Below are 22,354 nucleotides of genomic sequence, written 5' to 3' on the forward strand. Positions count from 1 at the left end.
CTCCCATATGGTGGCAAGGCTATTTGTCAATTGGCAGCTATTATTGGCTCCATTTAAACTGCCTATGAAACTCCTTGGTTCCAAAGATGCTTCCATGACTGCAATTTCAACTTTATAATATGGTGACCTACTAACCCTTCCTACTCCCTAGTTAAATGTAACAACTGGACTAATGAAGCTCCAGACGTTGTCCTGTACCCACCGCTCAACTTGCAGTTCACCGTACAAGTCTGTTTTTTATAACTTTCCATCTGAGGCCAGGGGGAATGTAATATAATTTAAACATTTAAAAGTTAGATAAAAGTATAATTTTGCTTAACCCCCGGTTTTCGCTATAGTGACACCAACTGGAAAATATGAAATGGAATATATTTATGGAATATATTTTTATTACATTGATAAAGTTAAGCATCCTGGAGGGAAGGAGGTTGCTGGGCTCCATCGGAAGATGATACAATTTTCTTAAATAACAGTCAACGGTAACCCAAGAACTGATGAAGGGGTTATTTCATAACATTCCGATGGCGCGACAATGTCCATGTTTCTTGTACCCGTGATCAAGGGAATAAGAAAAGAATTGATCTGAAAGTTAACTCCCCTTTTACATAGTTGCGGCCCGACCCACTGAGTGTTTTCCGTATTTTCTTTTTTCGGAAGAAAATCCAAAGGAAACTCCAAACATTCTAGGCGTTCATAAAATCAAAATTATGACTGGCCACGTAACTGAGTCAATGCTTAAGATTTCAGGATTTAAGATCTTCTTTGTCCGCTATTTCAATGGCAATATGAAACCGTTCATGTGCTTAAAACGCTTCATTAAATTAGCAGACTGAAGAATGTCACCCCAAGCACTAACACAGGGCTCAGCAATGTTACCAGCAACAGTTTGTACACTTTATTACTGTGTCTAGAAGATGCAAAAAACAATTCACAGAAACATGTTGATTTGAACGTTTCCCCTGAACGCCGTTCACGTCCTACAGATTGTACTCATCTGATACAACGGAAGATACCAAAGTAAGTGGAAGGCATTGGGTGCTTCGCCAGCATCACCGGCGACAAGCCCCCATTCCTCACCCTTCCATTCATTCACCAGCCCAGCCGGCAACCACCAGCATCGCCGTGGAAGCAGATATTAGCTCCTGCCGTGAGTAACAACTGAGGCACAGCGGCAGAGAGGCAGAGCGGCAAATGAAATAACGTGGAATAATAAAATAACGTGACTTTACCTGAGCCCGTGCTCGCGGGCTCATAGCCCTGACAGTGAGTTTAAGAAATTCTCCCTTGAATTTTATTCAAAGGAATGCGGTGTCATTAATACATGGTCAAAACACAATTACATTTACTGAGGAATGTGGATCGATGTATTGATGACACATTGTATAACTACTACCTGGGTTTAATGAGTACTGCAGAAAGATTCGAGGCCTTCAACACTTTATTCAACTCAGACCAAAACGATTTGTTAACTGCCACTGTTAGCACTTGTTAACAGCCAATTACTGGCTGCTAACAAGTGCTAACAGTGGCAGTTACCAAACAGAGGCAGTTACACCTCGAATCTTTCTGCAGTACTCATTAAACCCGAGCTGGAAATTGAAAACTAGGGGAACGCCGTCCCCTGCGTACCACCCCCCCACCCCCCCCCCCCATTTCCATCACTGGTTATGACCCATGACCTTATGATCTCTTTTCTCCACATATTATAGGTATTAAAATTAAATAGGTTACACTTTCTATTTACTTAGCTTCCCTTTCGTCATGAATCTGCCACAATATCAGCATGGTCTGTCTTTGTTCTTGGTGGTAAATAGGTGACGGAATATCAGTCACCGTCGTGCTTCTCTCCCAACATCCAGCTCCACTAAACCAATCAATGCAAACACTAAACGGATGGGGGCTGATTAGTTTTTGAATGGGCAATGAAAGAGATATAGTTGCATCTTGTAAGTTAATTCAGAGAGTGTGTCGAATGGTTAAATGGAAAAAGTAAACATTTAAAAGGAAGAACAAAATATTCTTGTGATTAACTCACACTGTTTGGGTCACAGCGAGAGAGTTTTATTCTACATCTAACTGACCTTAGAGTGCAGAAATGGGAAACTCCCCTACTTTCATAGCCATCACCTTGATGAAGCACAGCATTAGTTTTATTTTAAATGTGTCTTGCATATGTTTCTAGATAGAAAAAATATATACAATTATGGTTTAGCCCTGATGGTCTGCCATGCTTGAAATACTGCGATGCAAAAAAACAAGCATATGCAATACCCAAAAAAGTCTTTGTAGAAATCCCAATTAAATAATATAAAATTAAGTTAGTCTGTGTTAACCCAGATATTTTATATTGTGAAATTGTCTGGAACACATCTATAAAAAATAAAAGACATCTGATATGCCAACCAATTCAAATGCTACCTGAATGACATTTTAAAACATTTCACTGTCTATATTTTGTTTCAATAACATTGGGACAGAATACTGTTTAGAGGCTTCTAGAGGTTAGAAGCCCTTAGCAATAACGGTACATGCTTACATTCAGGAGAAAATAAAATGGTATCTTGAATCAAATTAAATAAAATGCAGACGGTTCAAGGAAAAAACACTAGAATTTCTTTGAGCCCGGATATTGTCCACGTAAATTGGCTCAGCTTTGTCCAATTGGTACCTCAATGTTAAGTGCTGGAATCCTGGCACTTAGCAGTGAATGAATGTACGGCCAAATCTTGTTTGTTTCTGTCCCAGAAAATGTGTGCAAAATTCCCTTGGTTCTGTAGAAAAAACAAAACAAGTTTCAAAAGCAATGATCATCATAAACTAATGGGCTCCCGACAGCCCAATCTGCATAGTATAGCATTGAATCAGGTAACAAGAGAATGGTCTTAAACCACATTTTGTGGATTAGGCCAACAATCTGCTTGAAAAGTATTGAGCAATAATGGCACCATTCCTAAAGATTCATATAATAGGTTTCTTGTACAAATACACGAGACGTGGGACAAGAAACAGCCAGTCAACAAGAGACAGTTAACAAAAAGCATTAAACACCAAAGATAGGGTAAAAATGCTGTTGTATTAAAAACCATCTGCTCGAGTTATCTTCAGAATGCCCAGTCCAAATGTTCCCAAACAAAGCTACTGCTTGGGTGTAAAATAAACACTGGCAACGAAACATTCCCCATAATAAAAACAATGCTCATATGAATCCAACCACTGGGTTTCATGGAAGGTAACAGAGCACAAAATCTGGCATATGAACGTAAAGTATGGCATAAAATCAAAAGTCAGAACCTTCTCCACATAATTTGGCTTAAAACAGGAGCTTTGGTCATTGTGCACCTTTGAAAATATGTACAAAGGAATCAGCATATAAACTGAATTTTCAATATGTATTATTACATCATTGCAACTTTATAAATAGTGAAAAAGTATCCCCCTATTATTGTCAATGTAACAAAGATGGACTTGATGAACAATTCCTTTATGTTATTGCTATTTAAAGTCTAAATTAACTCATTCTAAGCATGTGTTGTGCCAAGGATCAATCAACAAGGTTTTTTTAAAAAGCTTTAAATATGAATACTTCCAACAGAAAAAAACATTAAGGCATGGACCACTCTTTTCCAGATATAGCTGTACAGTACCCTCCATAATGTTTGGGACAAAGACCCATCATTTATTTATTTGCAACTGTACTCCACAATTTGAGATTTGGAATAGAAAAAATCACACGTGGTTAAAGTACACATTGTCAGATTTTATTAAAGGCCATTTTTATACATTTTGGTTTCACCATGTAGAAATTACAGCTGTGTTTATACATAGTCCCCAGGGCACCATAATGTTTGGGACATATGGCTTCACAGGCATATGTAATTGCTCAGGTGTGTTGAATTGTCTCCTTAATGTGAGAGGTTTCAGCACCTAGTCTTTCCTCCAGTCTTTCCATCACCTTTGGAAACTTTTATTGCTGTTTATCAACATGAGGACCAAAGTTGTGCCAATCAAAGTCAAAGAAACCATTATGAGACTGAGAAACAAGAATAAAACTGTTAAAGAGACATCAGCCAAACCTTGGGCTTACCAAAATCAATTGTTTGGAACATCATTAAGAAGAAAGAGAGCACTGGTGAGCTTACTAATCGCAAATGGACTGGCAGTCCAAGGAAGACCTCCACAGCTGATGACAGAAGAATTCACTCTATAATAAAGAAAAATACCCAAACACCTGTCTGACAGATCAGAAACACTCTTCAGGAGTCAGGTGTGGATTTGTCAATGACCACTGCCTGCAGAAGACTTCATGAACAGAAATACAGAGGCTATACTGCAAGATGCAAACCACTGGTTAGCCTCAAAAATAGGATGGCCAGGTTACAGTTTGCCACGAACTACTTAAAAGAGCAACCACAGTTCTGGAAAACGGTCTTGTGGACAGATGAGATGAAGATTAACATATCAGAGTGATGGCAAGAGCAAAGTATAGAGGAGAGAAGAAACTGCTCAAGATCCAAATTATACCACTTCATCTGTGAAACACAGTGGTGGGGGTGTTATGGCCTGGGCATGTATGGCTGCTGAAGGTACTGGCTCACTTATCTTCAATGATGATACAACTGCTGATGGTAGTAGCATAATGAATTCTGAAGTGTATAGACACAACCTATCTGCTCAAGTTCAAACAAATGCATCAAAACTCATTGGCCAGTGGTTAATTCTACAACAAGACAATGATCCCAAACAACAAAGGATTTTTTCAAAGCTAAAAAATGGTCAATTCTTGAGTGGCCAAATCAATCACCCGATCTGAACCCAATTGAGCATGTCTTTTATATGCTGAAGAGAATACTGAAGGGTACTAGCCCTCAAAACAAGCATAATCTAAAGATAGCTGTAATACAGGCCTGGCAGAGCATCACCAGAGAAGACACCCAGCAACTGGTGATGTCCATGAATCACAGACTTCAAGCAGTCATTGCATGCAAAGGATATGCAACAAAATACTAAACATGACTACTTTCATTTACATGACATTGCTGTGTCCCAAACATTATGGTGCCCTGAAATGGGGGACTATGTATAACCACTGCTGTAATTTCTACACGGCGAAACCAAAATGTATAAAAATGGCCTTTATTAAAATCTGACAATGTGCACTTTAACCACATGTGATTTTTTAAATTACAAATCTCAAATTGTGGAGTACAGAGGCAAATAAATAAATGATGGGTCTTTGTCCCAAACATTATGGAGAGCACTGTAGCTAGTCATCTTCCTCTGGCAACGTATAACCTTAAAGACAGGGTTTATTTCAGGGAGAATCAAAGAGGGAGGCAACAGTAGAGTGGAAACATCTTGGAGGAAGAAAGGAAAGTAAGAAAGGGAAAGGAATGGGGAGTGTAATGGCAACTTCCAGACATTTCCAGTAAATTCTTTTCTAATTACCATTTCTACACAGGGAATCGGAGTGATCGTATGCAAACCCCAACAAAACAGATCTTCTAGTCGTTTTTCCAGTTTAATTGGTTGTTTATTGAAGTAGTTGTACAAATAAGGAGATGAACATACCAGGCTGAACTTATTTTGCATTCAAGTCGTAGCTGGCTGCTCTGACCCTGGTCTGGTCCCTGGTCTCCAGGTCTGTTCACAGGTCTGTTCACAGGTCTGTTCACAGGTCTGTTCACAGGTCTGTTCACAGGTCTGTTCACAGGTCTGTTCACAGGTCTGTTCACAGGTCTGTTCACAGGTCTGTTCACAGGTCTGTTCACAGGTCTGTTCACAGGTCTGTTCACAGGTCTGTTCACAGGTCTGTTCACAGGTCTGTTCACAGGTCTGTTCACAGGTCTGTTCACAGGTCTGTTCACAGGTCTGGTAAGAACTCTACAGATCTGTTCACAGGTCTGTTCACAGGTCTGGTAAGAACCCTCCCTGTATCTGACCACTCCCAGTCTGTTATGCACCACCCTGTTCATCTAACGACCGCCCCCAAGTGTCCAAAATAATATGGCAAGATATATCTAGACAAAATAATATAATATGCCAACAGAAGCTAGACAATCACCGGACAATATACCGCCCCAGCGCACCGGACAATCACAGGACTATAACCCCACCGCACACACACACAGGGTAATAATAATAATAATAATAATAAAATATATTAATTATAATACTTAAAATATAATAATGTAAGAATATTAAATGTTATATTGTATATCTTTCAATATATATTAATCTCATGCAGGGGAGGGCGATTTGAGGGGTCTGACTGATGCCCGGGTTGCGGGACGGGATGGGGGTGGGGGTGGGGGGAGTGGGGGGGGGAATGGGGAGAGGGATGGGGGTGTGGGAGGGAGGGAGGGGAGGGGCGTGTGTGGGAGTGGGGTGGGGCATGGGAGAGTGGGGAGGAGGAGGGGAGTGGGAGGGAGGGGGAGTGGGAGTGGGGGTGGGGGGGGGGAGGGGATAGTGGGGGTGGGGGAGGGGGGATTGGGGAGAGGGAGTGGGGGGGAGGGGAGTGGGGGTGGGGTAGGGGGGATGGAGTGAGTGAGTGGTTGGGAGGAGGCGGGGATAAGGGGATTGAGTGGAGGGGGTGAGGGTCCTACACCAATACAAGAGAGGCTTTGGGTCCACAGCTCGCTCTGGCTGCAGCATTGACACCACGGGGCTGCGGTGATTGGCACCCTCTCCCCTTCCCTGTCCCCCCTCTAAGAGGAATGGGCCCAACGGGTCCACTTGGTCTAGTAAGACAATAAAACACTCTTGACTCTTGAGGCTTGGAGTAGTTTTTTTAGGTTAAATATATATCTCAAAAAGTAATCCAACTTTAGGCTATATTCAAAGTTTTGTATTTTACATTCTACTATTTCTGTGATTTTATCGAGCAGCAAAAGCAAATAGGTGAAATCATAATGTTACTTCAGAGTGCCTATTTACACCAGTACCAGAGTACTGTAGTGAATTACAACTGACATTTTCTTCTTTGTTCTTTTAATTACATGAAGGTCTCTTGTTGTATTACCTACATCTAGTGTGCCTATTACAGACACAGAAAACGTGTAATTGTTAAAATGGGTTCTTAAATCTGACCTGGGATTTTTTTTAATGGATTCTATGAAAGAATCCCATGACACACTCAATCCATTTTTAATATGTAGAATTTTTTATGGCTCATTTGCTCTTATTTCACTTGGTTTGATGAGTTACCTAATCCTCTCCCAGTTTTCTCCCAGGTCCTTTCTCACTTCATCATCCTCCATCTTGATCTGATCATAACCCTCTCTCTTGACTCCTTTTGTTATTATTCTCAGCTTCCCAATTGGTTTATTATTCCAATGAACTTTTCAAAGTTTAGTGGAAAGAAAATGAAATATTCAAGAGAAACTGGCTGATGAGTGATGGACTGGTTCCAACACCCCTCTTTCATTTATGAAACCTAGATTCCATGTCTCCAAACCATGTCGCAAATGTTTATTTTTTCTTATTTATACATCTCCACAAGAAATCGACCACAACAAACAAAAAAGGGCAGTTGAAGTGCATAGGAAGGAACTGAAGATGCTGGTTTAAAAAGATAGACACAAAATGTTGGAGTACCTCAGTGGGACAGGCAGCATATCTGGTAAGAAGGAATGGGTGACCCATTCTCCTATGGGTGACCCATTTCTTCTCTCCAGAGATGCTGCCTGTCCCACTGAGGTACTCCAGCATTTTGTGTCTAAAAAAGGGCAGTTTTCTGGTGACAGTCATTTGCTCCGTCACATCCAGATAAGGCACAGGAAATAGCCCAGTATCTTTTCTCACATTTTTCACCTGGAAGACTGTGCAATAGGGACCAATGCTTGATTCACATTACATGCTTGTGAGCTTGCAATTTAAGTCATAAGTGATAGGAGTAGAATTAGGCCATTCGGCCCATCGTCTACTCGGCCATTCAATCATGGCTGATCTATCTCTCCCTCCTAACTCCATTCTTCTGCCTTCTCTCAATAACCTCTGACACCTGTACTAATCAAAAATCTATCTATCTCTGCCTTACAAAAATATCCACTGACGGCCTCCACAGTGGCAAAGAATTCCACAGATTCAGCACTCTTTAACTCAAGAAATTTCTTCTCAATCTCCTTCCTAAAATAATGTTAGACCAGTTAGCCTGACATCGGTGGTGGGGAAGATGCTGGAGTCAATTATTAAAGAAGTAATAATGGTGTATTTGGATAGCAGTAAAAGGATAAGTCCAAGTCAGCATGGATTTATGAAAGGGAAATCATGCTTGACTAATCTTCTGGAATTTTTTGAGGATGTGACAAGTAAAATGAATGAAGGGGAGCCAGTGGATGTAGTGTATCTAGACTTTCAGAAAGCCTTTGATAAGGTCCCACACAGGAGATTGGTGAGCAAAATTAGAGCACATGGTATTGGGGGTAGGGTGTTGACATGGATAGAGAATTGGTTGGCAGACAGGAAGCAAAGAGTTGGAGTAAACGGGTCCTTTTCAGAATGGCTGGCAGTTGCGAGTGGAGTGCCGCAAGGCTCGGTGCTTTGGCCGCAATTGTTTACCATATATATTAATGATTTGGATGAAGGAATTAGAAGTAACACTAGCAAGTTTGCGGATGACACAAAGCTGGGTGGCAGCGTGAACTGCGAAGAGGATGTTAGGAGGTTGCAGGGTGACCTGGACAGGTTGAGTGAGTGGGCAGATGCGTGGCAGATGCAGTATAATATAGATAAATGTGAGGTTATCCACTTTGGCGGCAAAAACAAGGAGGCAGATTATTATCTCAAAGGGGTCAAGTTAGGTAAGGGGGAGGTGCAGCGAGACCAGGGTGTCCTTGTACACCAGTCACTGAAAGTTGGCGTGCAGGTACAGCAGGCAGTGAAGAAAGCTAATGGTATGTTGGCCTTCATAACAAGAGGATTTCAGTATAGGAGTAAAGAGGTTCTTCTGCAGTTATATAGGGCCCTGGTAAGACCACATCTGGAGTATTGTGTACAGTTTTGGTCTCCTAATTTGAAGAAGGACATCCTTGTAATTGAGGCAGTGCAGCGTAGGTTCACGAGATTGATCCCTGGGATGGCAGGACTGTCATATGAGGAAAGATTGAATAGACTAGGCTTGTATTCACTGGAGTTTAGAAGGATGAGAGGGGATCTTATAGAGACATATAAAATTATAAAAGGACTGGACAAGCTAGATGCAGGAAAAATGTTCCCAATGTTGGGCGAGTCTAGAACCAGGGGCCACAGTCTTAGAATAAAGGGAAGGACATTTAAAACTGAGGTGAGAAGGAACTTTATCACCCAGAGAGTTATGAATTTGTGGAATTATCTGCCACAGAGGGCAGTGGAGGCCAAATCACTGGATGGATTTAAGAGAGAGTTAGATGGAGCTCGAGGGGCTAGTGGAATCAAGGGATATGGGCGAGAAGGCAGGCACGGGTTATTGATTGTGGATCATCAGCCATGATCACAGTGAATGGCGGTGCTGGCTCGAAGGGCCGAATGGCCTCCTCCTGCACCTATTTTCTATGTTTCTATGTTTCAACGTCCTTTAATTCTCAGGCTATAACCTCTAGTCCTAGACTCTCCCACTTGTGGAAACATCCTTTAATTTAATATGTGTTAAGATGGTGTTTGCCCATCAATGCTAACACTGCCCATGCTCTAGTAAAATGTCCTTGCAGCTGCAGTCAATTACATTCCATGCCTTTACACATAGTGGACACATTTTCTCTATCTGTGTTGAGTCACCATTACAAAAAACAGTAAAGTGGTGCCAACACCAGGCTGTTACTGAAAACAACAAAGACACCACAGTTTCCTTTCAGGGTTGTGGCCAGTCCAATTTGCATCTTTTAAAATAATATTTCATGGTACATTCTTTCTCAAACATGACAATTTCTTTTTCCAAGAGATTCTTACTTCTTTCCTAAAGTACCATTATCCTTTACTCATTACATTTTATTTCATTATCATTTAGGACTGAGAGGAGGAAAAACTTTTTCTCCCAGATAGTTGTGACTCTGTGGAATTCTCTGCCACAGAAGGCAGAGGAGGCCAATTCACTGGATGTATTCACGAGAGAATTAGATACAGCTCTTAGGGCTAATGGAATCAAGGGACATGGGGAGAAAGCAGGAACGGGGTACTGATTTTAGATGATCAGCCATGATCATATTGAAAATCATAGTGCTGGCTTGAAGGGCCGAATGGCCTACTCCTGCACCTATTTTCTATGTTTCTATCTTAGTGAGTACTTTAGAAACTTTTTGTAACCTTAGCTCAGTGATGCAAAGCATTTACAAATGACATTGTGCATTAATACTGACAGAAAACTTGTCCCTTTCTCTGCAATGAAAGTTAATATTGAGAAATGATCTCTTTGCAAGCTGCAGTCTCTTTCTCCCTACTGGGAATTTCAATAAACTGTTCTTTGTTAGGACTCCAAGGCCTGCCAATGGTTCAACTAGTTAAAATGATACATGGCACAGTTCTGAGCACTTCAGATTGATATAATCCCATATTTAAATCAAGAAGCGATTTAAATTGACTGACTTCAAACAGAGTCAGAGGATGCTGCAGTTGGTCTCAGTTCCTTCCATTCACAATAGCCAAAGGTTCTGTTTTTAACCATTAATCAGTGATCCATACCAAATAGTGGATAGGCTTGGATTTTTGAGTGAAGATGGGATTGGAACTGGAATAATCTGCAAAGCTCTCCATGTGAAATAGCCTACTATTTACTCACTGGGTTCACATAGAAAAAATCACTCAACATATTCAAGGGAGTTTTTGTTGTGCTCAGTCCCCGGAATCAATGCTTTCAAAAGAATAGTTTACAATGGTGTGAAAAACATTCTAAAGCAGGAACGTTTCAGAAACTAAAAGGAGGAAACAAACACAAAGGCAAACTATTGTGGATGATGAAAGCCTGAAATGAAAACAGGAAATGCTTATTTGTTACAGAAAGTACTAGAGCAACTCAGCAGGTCAGGCAACATCTCTGGGGAATATGGATAGATGAATTGTTGGATCAGGACACTTCTTCAGCCTATCCATGTTCTCCAGAAATGCTGCCTGAGCTACTGAGTTACTCCAGCACTTTTGTACCTTTTATTGTAAGCCAGCATCTGCAGTTTCTTGTGTCTACAATGCGCATTTTGAAATTGTTGTTCTCAGAATTGAATCTGAGCTGGAAAATGAGATGCTGCTTTTGATGCTTACAACATAAATTCAAGCAACAGCACCCATCTGTCAAATAAACACAGTACAGACTCTTAGTTCAAAGCTGATTTCAACTATTTCAGGCAATGACGACTTCCAGCATTTAGACACAAAAAGCTGGAGCAACTCAGCTGGACAGACAGCATCTTCTCTCAGTCCGCCTGGACCTACCTGATCTACCTTTCTCTTCCTGTAGATTCTGAATGACAAGCTGAATATTTCGAACATTCCTTGCTTTTATTAACACAAAGCCACATATGCAGAGTTCAACTGAAATCCAACTAGCTAGCTGTTGTTCACCTTCACTGGCTGCCACCAGTGGAATTTTAGACTGGCAACCTCTATTCAAGCAGTATTCACCAATAATACCTTTCCAGGGCCACCTCCATTGTCAGAGTGAGGCCACACACAAATTGGAGGAACAGCACCTCATGTTTCGTTTGGGCAGCTTACAACCCAGCCATACGAATTTCGACTTCTCTAATTTCAAGTAACCCTCGCATTCCCTCTCTCTCCAACCTACCTCCGCCCTCGGCGTCCTGCTAGGTTTACTGTTCGTATCCCCTCGTTATCACCCCCTCCACTGCCAACAATGGACCATTGTGGGCTCTTTGGTGATCAGTGCTGGCTCTGATCTGTTCTGTACCTTTTCATACCTCTGGTTTCCCTCTCCCCTGACTCTCAGTCTGAAGAGGGGACTCGACCCAAAGTGTCATCTATTCCTTTTCTCTAGAGATGTTGCCTGACCGGCTGAGTTACTTCAACCTTTTGTGTCTATCTATCCTAATCTATCTATTTATCTCTCCCTATCCCAATGTACCCAAATAAATTTCCAAGAATCTGACTGAACAGACCTTTATGACATAAACCAAGGTAGTTCTTCCCATCGTGTTAGTGTTCAAGTTTTACACGCGAACTTGACAATATTAATTACACTGACCTGTTCATTGGCATATGTTCCTCTGCTTTAAATATTCAGCCATTTCACTTGCAGCAATGATCATTGCTCCCCCTTAAGCTTCTGAACATTGGGCTTCCTAGAGCAGGTATCTCAAGGCACTGGAAAGATACTACCATCCCTGCAAATTCATCTGGAAGGATAAGTAAACCAATGGCAGCATCCTCTCCCTGGCCAATGTCTGTTGCATTGAGCGCTGTTTACACTCACTCGATTCTAGTGGACAGCCCATGTTTTTCAAATGCCCAACACCATTCTTCTCAGGCACGCTATTCCAAGCTCTGTCACTGGATGAAGGTACGAAGCCGACATAGGAAAAGGTTCTACAATGTGTTCAAAAACTTCTTGAAAAATACAACATCCAGTTGACGCCTGGAATCTGAGGCAATAATCACAAAAGGGGAGGAGTATTTGGGAGAAAATCGAGAACCTCGAGATTGTGGATCAGGAGCACAGAGAAGGCCCATTTAAATGGCGCAAGGACTACACTACTTAATCCGTCAGCCAACTGCTGCCCCATCTGTGAAATAATCTGTGATTCCCACAATGTCTTTGTCAGGACATCGATTTCCACAATGTCCTTAGTGGTGCAACGGTAGAGTTCCTGCCTTACAGCACTTACAGTGTCAGAGACTCGGGTTTGATCCCGACTACGGATGCTGTCTGTACGGAGTTTGTACATTCTCTCCATGGCCTGCGTGGGTTTTTCCAACATCTTTGATTTCCTCCCACGTTCCAAAGACGTACAGGTTTGTAGGTTAATTGGCTTGGTATAAATGTAAATTGTCCCTAGTGGGTGTAGATTCGTGTTAATGTGCGGAGGTCGCAAGTCGACGTCTGGGGTAAAGGCCTGTTCCTGCGTTGTATCTCTAAACTAAACTAGTAGGAATAAAAACTGCAGATGTTGGTTTAAATCGAAGGTAGCCAAAAAATGCTGGAGTAACTCAGCGGGTCAGGCAGCATCTGAGGTGAGAAGGGATATGTGATGTTTTGGGTCGAGACCCTTCTTCAGAAGAAGGGTCTCGGCCCGAAACGTCACACATTCCTTCTCTCCTGAGATGCTGCCTGACCCGCTGAGTTACTCCAGCATTTTGTGTATAAACTAAACTAGTTCTCACAAAAAAAGAGTGGAAGCAAGTCAAACTCACTTCCCGGACTACCCACGTAGACTTCTCTCTTTGATGTGAACAGTACCCCAAAGGGATCACCACTACGGGTTATTTGTGGGCGAGCTAAATTAATAAAATCTCCCAACCCCAAATTTGTCCTCGAGAAGAAGGTAACTTTATAAAATCAAAATCAAAGGAGTCACAGGATATTCTTCACTATGTCAGAACCTGGAGTCATATCAAACACAACAGAATCCTTATAGGAATTCCCTAATCATCTCCTGTTGTTTCAAGGATATTCTTCACTATGTCACCAGGTCCATATAGGGGCTTTCCTGTAACAATTTCAGAATTCAGCTCTGTTCATATCAGCCTTAAAATGAAGCAGTTCAAACAGTTAGTTTGCGAAGTAGTAGGTAATATTTCTGCTGTGAACTTCAGTTGACAACTAACTATAACGGAACAATATAAAAGAAAGTTAACCAATGAAATGCCTCACACAGGTCACAGGTACATCACACCTGGAGGACTGTGTTGATTATTGATTTGATTATTTATGGACAAGGGACAGATAAGGATTACTAGACAAATATCTGAAAAAATTGTCAGGCTAAGCTTCTGTCAGCTAGAGTTTGGATGAGAGTCATTGATTGAAATACAAGATCTTGAAGGGTCTTGATAGGAGGGGGTGCAAATGTTTTACTCCTTGATGGAGAATCTAGAATTAACGAACTGTTTAAAAATAGAGTGTTGCCCACTTAAAATGGAGAAGAGGCAAATTATTTTCTCTCAGGGGTTGTGAATGTTTAAAACGACCTTCCTGAAAGGATGACGTAAGTAGAGCTTTTGAATACTGGTTTACCACAGAAGCACCATCACCAACTCTCCTCACCATCAGCATTGACCCAGTATTAAACCTTATTAAACCTTTCAGATTCGTCACGGCTACTCTGTCATCTACACATTTCAAGAAGGAAGAATAAGAGAACCTTGATTGGTGCAGACCTGACTGATGAAGCTTGGTACCATCCAAAACAGTACCTTACTGGAATAATACCTGTTATTTGACTCCTTTCCACTCTCATCACCCGCAGTGCATTGTGACTGCAGGAGGGACAAGTCAAGTCATACACCAACATAACTTAAGAGATGCTGCTGATCATTTATATTTGCTATTTATTCACAAAATGCTGGAGTAACTCAGCAGGTTAGGCAGCATCTCAGGAGAGAAGGAATGGGTGACGTTTCGGGTCGAGACCCTTCTTCAGTCTGAGAGTCTGCTGCCTGACCTGCTGAGTTACTCCAGCATTTTGTGAATAAATACCTTTGATTTGTACCAGCATCTGCAGTTATTTTCTTATACTATTTATATTTGCTATCTCAGATGACCCCACCTACATAATTATGAAAGTAACATCACCACAAGGGCCACAATGGTTTGTGGAGAACACATCTCCACCTGTGAACAAAGGTTGGATAATAAATCCATTCTTTTTCGAATTGACCACACAAGGAAAACTAATGTCAGTACATGCAGTGGCCCTTATCTTAACTATCCCATGTGGTAAAGCATTCCATGATCCCAAAACTAATTTCTTCAAAACTTTTCTTGCTCATTTTCAATAGTAATTTTATAGTGTCTCCTTACCACAAACCTTCCTGCTAGAAAAATAATGATCGCTCCTTTTTTCTCTTTTCATAATTTAATTAAGTTCAGTTTAAAGATACAGCGTGGAAATAGGCCCTTAGGCCCATCAAGTCCGCGCCCACCAGTGATCACGTACACTAGTTCTATCCTTCACACTAGGGACAATTTACAGAAGCCAGTTAACAAACCCGCATGTCTTTAGAATGTGGGAGGAAACCAGAGCATCACACAGTCACAGGAAGAAGAACATTCATACTACAAACAGGCAGCACCCGTAGCCAAGATCAAACCCAGATCTCTTGCGATGTAAGACAGCAACTCCACTGCTGCACCATTGTGCTGCTCCTTGACCCTAATTTTAATCCTTTCAGCCTTTACCTAATAATGAAGTTAAATATGGAAGTGACGAAGGATCGATCAATTATTGTTCTTAATCACAGTTAACACCAACAAATAGACTTACACTTAAAAGGCCACCACAGCCAACAAAGGTAACTAGGATATTATAAATTGTTAAATGTTATATCAAATCAAGATAAATAATCTGAAACCATCTGATCTTGCGGCAAGATTTTCCCTCCAACTAAAGTGTCCAATGAATCCACTGCATCTCCCATCCTTAACTTTTGCCCAAAGCTCTGTTCAAATTTCATCTTGCACTGTGAGGCACCTCAGATTATTTACTACATAAGAGGTTTCAGAAAATAGTAAAGTTTTATATGACTGACCTGTACAAATCGATAACTGGCTTTGCAATGTCTTTGTATTGACGCAATCTGAATGCAATCACTTCCAATTTATCATCGTCACGCTGGATTAAAATATCCCCAGTTTTATCATCAATACCCTGCATGCAGAAAAAAAAGATCATTTACATTGTAATAAAGAACAAAATCATAGTAAAACATGAAGTAGTCACAGTAAGTAGATCAATGGCAAGACTGTTTCTTTAAAGAGACAACATTAGGGATAGAAGGAAGACAGTACTGACAGTCAAAAGAGAGACAGCCTTCATTTATTTGTCTAAGCATTGAACCCAAAGTCAGATATTGGAGTAAATGGTATCAGTCATTTATATTGGCTATACTCTTAAAAAACACTATTGTTTTCTCTTAATAAAAGTCCAACTAAACACATAATTAACCTGATTTTCAATAAGGATCTTTTGGAACAAGATTTTAAAGATTGGTTCTTAAAGAAGATCAGTACATAATAAAAATGGCCAAATCACACATTCAACACATCCCTAACATCAAAAAATAAATGGTTCCTTTTTCTGCAAGAGAGCAGTTCTAATCTATCTACCTCATTGGAGACCCTCAGATTATTTTTGATCGGACTTTACTTGCTTTATCTTGTACTAAATGTTATTCACTTTATTCTCTTTATCATGTGTCTGTACGTTGTGGATGACGCAATTGTAATTATGTATTGTCTTTCTGCAGACTGGTTAGCATTTAAAAGCTTTTCACTGTACCTCGGTAATAAGCTAAACTCAAACTCAAGACTATTTAAACTATTTAATATTACTTCTGTTTCTTGAGCTTTGCCATTTCAAGTAGTCTCTTAAAGTGAAAGGGCAGGTCCGTTGTTCTGTTCAGACCACTTTTGAATTTGTAAGCCAATACAGCCATTCTTCAAGTGTGAAATCAATATCTCCATTTTTATCCAACCTTCCTGGGTCTTTGAGGCCCACCCCATCACAGTGACACAGCAGAACTTAACTTCAACCATTCAGTTTAATAATCTTTACATTATCAATATTTCGGCAATTATTTAGTGAATCAGGGTCTGATTAAGTTGAAAGATCTGTGTAGGAAGGAACTGCGGATGCTGGTTTATCGAAGATATACACAAAATGCTGAAGTAACTCTGCGGGACAGGCAGCATCTCTGGATAGAAGGAATGGGTGATGATCCAAAACGTCACCCATTCCTTCTCTCCAGACATGTTGCCTGTCCCGCAGAGTTGCTCCAGCATGTTGTGTCTATCTAAGTTGAAAGATCTGCCAGTTTCAGTTCGTATATTTCAATATATACCCTCAGACATAATTTGACAAATGCAACAACTTTTTCTCCCTATATATTAGTTTTCAAAGCATGTTTCTACAAATTGAACCAAAATGCTTGGTCAGTACTTACATGCAAAAGTGGGGGATTGAATGTCATATTGTATACTCTTCCGCTGGACAGATGAACCCATCTCGCTCTGAGTCTCTTTTTCAATGTTTCAAATGGGACATTTAAGTGAATGACAAGATCAAGCTGATAGATGCCGTTAAGTGCCACTGCCTGAGCTAGCGTATGAGGGAAACCTAGACTCGGAGCAGTAAAAGATCACATAAGCAGCCAATGATTTACCAGTAAAACCAGCAGGAGGAGCTATTCCTCCAAACGTCAGAATAATACATAACTTACTTGAAATTTATTTCTTTAAATGTATTACTCAAATCATGAAAATAAATTCTCAACATCTTTCATATATGAATGCCTCTTATTATTATTATAATTATTGGAATAAAAGAATATATGAATTAATTACATATATTAATTGATATATATAATTAATATAATAAATATGATTAATTAATACAATAAACATAATTAATTAATATATACATGATTAATATATAATTAATATATTAATTAATATATTATTGATATGACTGTAATAAATTGATGTACATGTCCAATTAGCTTCAATACCATGAAATGTAAATCACCCATACTGGCTTGGTCCAGATCCCCAGGTTATGGCCATTCTGGTAATGAAAATTCACCCTTACAGAATTCACAAATCACTACCCAAACATTTGAGTTATGAAATGAAATTTGCTTTCTTGGAAGTGTGTGTGAATAAAAACTCAAATTAATCACTATAAACATATTTTTGATCTGACATTTCCATACGCATTGCAGATGACGCATTTTCACACAACGGAAAATCAGGATGTGAACGGTTTCCAGGGAATGCAGCCATTCCCCTCCCACCCCGTCTGCGTTGCTTCACATCATGTTAGAATCCTTTGCAGCCGATAGCAGCAACGGTCGACAAATTGTTGAGAAACATGGTTCAATGCAGTCAAGCCAAATCCTATTATTGATCATCTCCATTTCGCTCAATTAATCGTTATTCTCCCTATCCGAAGAGCATTAAGACCAAGATTCCCTGGGCTATGATTTACTCACATTTGGAAAAGTGTGGAACTATTAGAAATGGTCAGCATGTCTTAAGTACTTGATTGAGTTTTGTGAGGTGTCAAAGATGATTGATAATGGTAGGGAAGTGGAAGTTGTCTACATGGAATTTAACATTTGACAAGGTCCCTTGTGATAGATCCATCCAGAAGATTCAGGATCAGTGAGTTGGTAGATATGATTGAAAACTGGCTTGGCCATGGAAGACATTGGTAAAGAGGTATTATTCTGATTGGAGGTCTGTGACTAGTACTGTTCTGGGGGGATCATTGCTGGGACCTTTTTGAGATATATAGATAATTTGTAATAAAATGTTAGTGGGTTAATTTATAAGTTTGCTGACAAGCCAAAAAATTGTGGAGCTGTAAATAGTGACGAAGGTCGTCAAAGAACACAACAGGATATAGATAATTTGGAAATTTGGGTGGAAAAATTGATGGAGTTTAATCTGGACAAGTGTGAAATGTTGCACTTTGGGAGGTGAAATGTAAGAAGAAAGTATACAGTAAAATGAAGGATCCTTTGGAGCATTAATGTACAGAAAGATCTTGGAGTGCAGATCGATAGCTCCCTGAAAGTGGCAGCACAGTGAAAAGGCATACGATATACTTGTCTTCATTGGTGAAGGCATTGAGTCTGGAAATTGGCAAGTCATGTCACAGCTGCTTAAAACTTCCATTAGGCCACATTTGGAGTATTGTGCACAGTTCTGTTCACCACACTCCAGGAAAGATGTGGAGGTTTTGAGAAGGGTTCATAAGACGTTCACCAGGATTTACTGGAGAGTCAGAGGCTGAGAGACAACATAATAGAGGTATATAAAATTTTGAGCGACATATATCGTCAGAATCTTTTCCCCAAGGTAGAAATGTCAAATATCGCAGGGCATAGCTTTAAGGTGAGAGGGAGAATGTTCAAAGGAGAATTACTGGGTGATTTTATTTAACAGAGTGTAGGAAAATAACTGCAGATGCTGGTTCAAATTGAAGGTAGACACAAAATGCTGGAGTAACTCAGCGGGTCAGGCAGCATCTCAGGAGGGAAGGAATGGGTGACGTTTCGGGTCGACATTTTGTGTCATCCTTATTTAACAGAGTGCTCGGTACCTGCAACATACTGCCCAGAGAGGTGCCCAGAGAGGTGTTAGAAGCAGAAATGATAGCAACATTTAAGAAGCATATAGATAGACACATGAACAGGCAGAGAATGGAAGGATACAAACTATGTGCAGGAGGATAGGATTAATTTAATTTGGCGCCATGGTCAGCACAGATATCATGGTGCATACCTGTATTGTTCTAAGTTCTAATTGCAACATAGTTATTGCTGCTCTGAATGCACCACAATGCAGGAATCAGTTCAGTATGGTGATAAAAGGAACCGCAGATGCTGGATTCTCGAGTAAAACGCAAAGTGCTGGAGTCACCTTACCTGCTGAGTTACTCCAGCACTTTGTGTTTGGTCAAGTACAGCATACAATCTTTTTTTAAGGTACAGCACTTTTTCATGCTGACAGTAATTTTAATGACTGATCTTAGGCTGTAGAATACAAGGATAAAAATAAGAATTTGTCAGAGCAACAAAAATAGAAAACACAGCTTAGGTTCACTATCTGGTTCAGGACTTGGTAAAATTTCCAAGTTGGAACCCAACTTTTATCATTATCATGGTCTTGTTAGGATATCAGTGCATGATTTACAAATAATTTTAGTTTTCTTGAAGTAGGAGAAATAAGTTACTACTCCTTCTTCTATGACTATCCAACAATTGTTGCTGAACTGGTTGTATGGATATTTGATAAGAAGCTACAGGTCAAACTTGCTGTTACTTCCCATACTCAAATAAACTGCCCTCACAAAAATGTAAATCCTATTTGAAGCCAATAGTCTCAATAGGACGTGCAGAAAAGAGTTTAAAAGAGGAAAAAAAAACATACTTCAGCTATGTTCTGATCATTTCAGGATTTGAAGCCTGGAATGGCACTGGTTTGGGATTTTACCAAAGAATAGAAAGCATGTGTTAAAAATCTGTCTGAATCAGATACGGTTCACAAAAGCAATATTTTCTTAGAACTAATCAAAGAACAGTACAGCACAGAAACAGGCCCTTTGCCCCATAACATCTGTGCTGAAAATAATGCCAAGTTAAATTAATCTCCCCTGCATACATGCGATCCATATTCCTCCATTTCTTGCATGTTCATGTGCCTATCTAAACACCGCTTAAATGTCAGTATTGTATCTGCTTCCACCACCATCCTTGGCAGCATGGTTTTGGTCAATACACAGTGTGGTGCAGCCTGCTTTAGCAACTGAGGTGCTAATAATTTCTTCATGTTTTTAGTTTTTATTTTATAGTTCCGTCATAAAGAAATCAAGACTCTTCATAGGTTCAAGGCAGTCCAGGCACTGTGGCCACTGGGTGTGCCTCCTTGAAAATTTACAATATCCGCCAGACTCGTGGGAATCAGGATGCAGATTCAGGACGGCATTGAGAATTGTCAGTGAACCAGCACTAACCTCCAGTCATCGACCACACATGGAGTCCTGGCATGAAGGGCAGCAAAAGCACACCACTGCCCACATTGCTCACTCCACCTATCTTGTCAGTACCTGTTATCCCACCTACAGCACAACCTACATTTGCCTCATCAGAACCCCAGAGAACGAGTGGAAGCAATTCACCATCAATCCCAAGGGAGCGTCTAAGAGGAAGTCACACAATGTGTTTCTCCTTCCTGCAATGATATACAGTGCCCTCCTTTGGGACAAAGACCCATCATTTATTTATTTGCCTCTGTACTCCACAATTTGAGATTTGTAATAGAAAAAAAATCACATGTGGTTAAAATGCATAGTGTCAGATTTTAATAAAGGCCATTTTTATATATTTTGGTTTCACCATGTAGAAATTACAGCGGTGTTTATACATAGTCCCCCCATTTCAGGGCACAGCAATGTCAGGTAAATGAAAGTAGTCATGTTTAGTATTTTGTTGCATATCCTTTGCATGCAATGACCTTGAAGTCTGCGATTCATGGACATCACTAGTTGCTAGGTGTCTTCTCTGGCAATGCTCTGCCAGGCCTGTATTGCAGCCATCTTTAGCATATGCTTGTTTTGGGGGCTAGTCCCCTTCAGTTTTCCCCTTAGCATATAAAAGGCATGCTCAATTGGGTTCAGATCGGGCGATTGACTTGGGCACTCAAGAAGTGACCATTTTTTAGCTTTGATAAACTCCTTTGTTGCTTTAGCAGTATGTTTGGGATCATTGTCTTGCTGTTGAATGAACCACCGGCCAATGAGTTTTGAAGCATTTGTTTGAACTTGAGCAGATGGGATTTGTCTATACACTTCAGAATTCATTATGTTACTACCATCAGCAGTTGTATCATCATTGAAGATAAGTGAGCCAGTACCTTCAGCAGCCATACATGCCCAGGCCATAACACCCCCACCACTGTGTTTCACTGATGGTGGTATGCTTTGGATCTTGGGCAGTTCCTTCTCTCCTCCATACTTTGCTTTTGCCATCACTCTGATATAACATAATCGTCACCTCATCTGTCCACAAGACTTTTTTCCAGAACCGTGGTTGCTCTTTTAAGTATTTCTTGGCAAACTGTAACCTGGCCATCCTATTTTTGCAGCTCACCAGTGGTTTGCATCTTGCAGTGTAGCCTCTGTATTTCTGTTCATGAAGTCTTCTGTGGACAGTGGTTGTTGACAAACCAACACCTGACTCCTGAAGAGTCTTTCTGATCTGTCACACAGGTGTTTGGGGATTTTTCTTTATTATAGAGAGAATTCTTCTGTCATCAGCTGTGGAGGTCTTCCTTGGCCTGCCAGTCCCTTTGCGATTAGTAAGCTCACCAGTGCTCTCTTTCTTCTTACTGATGTTCCAAACAGTTGATTTTGGGTTGGCTGATGTCACTAACATTTTTATTCTTGTTTCTCAATCTCATAATGGCTTCTTTGACTTTCATTGGCACAACTTTGGTCCTCATGTTGATAAACAGCAATAAAAGTTTCCAAAGATGATGGAAAGACTGGAGGAAAAACTAGGTGCTGAGAGTTCTCTTTTGCCTGCATTCAGGAGGCAATTATACACACCTGAGCAATTACAAAGACCTGTGAAGCCATGTGTCCCAAACATTATGGTGCGCTGAAATGGGGGGACTATGTATAAACACAGCTATAATTTCTACATGGTGAAACCA

The 22,354-nt window shown here is 40.4% G+C and overlaps 1 protein-coding gene across 2 annotated transcripts in view; it reads right to left on the reverse strand.

Annotated features, from left to right (window-relative positions):
- Positions 1–1,661: 1,661 nt before the first annotated feature.
- ak4 (adenylate kinase 4) overlaps positions 1,662–22,354 on the reverse strand; it is a 35,378-nt gene continuing 14,685 nt past the window's right edge. For both annotated transcript variants that reach the window (XM_078408015.1, XM_078408016.1), the window contains exons 4-6: positions 17,080–17,252; positions 15,667–15,785; positions 1,662–2,771 (exon numbers count right to left, since the gene is read on the reverse strand). In XM_078408015.1, coding sequence (XP_078264141.1) covers positions 2,648–2,771; positions 15,667–15,785; positions 17,080–17,252 — 416 coding nt within the window. In that variant the 3' untranslated portion in view covers positions 1,662–2,647. The remainder of the gene's footprint in view (positions 2,772–15,666; positions 15,786–17,079; positions 17,253–22,354) is intronic.

The sequence above is a fragment of the Rhinoraja longicauda genome, chromosome 11 (genome assembly GCF_053455715.1).
Source record: "Rhinoraja longicauda isolate Sanriku21f chromosome 11, sRhiLon1.1, whole genome shotgun sequence".
In the NCBI taxonomy this organism is placed as follows: domain Eukaryota; kingdom Metazoa; phylum Chordata; class Chondrichthyes; order Rajiformes; family Arhynchobatidae; genus Rhinoraja; species Rhinoraja longicauda.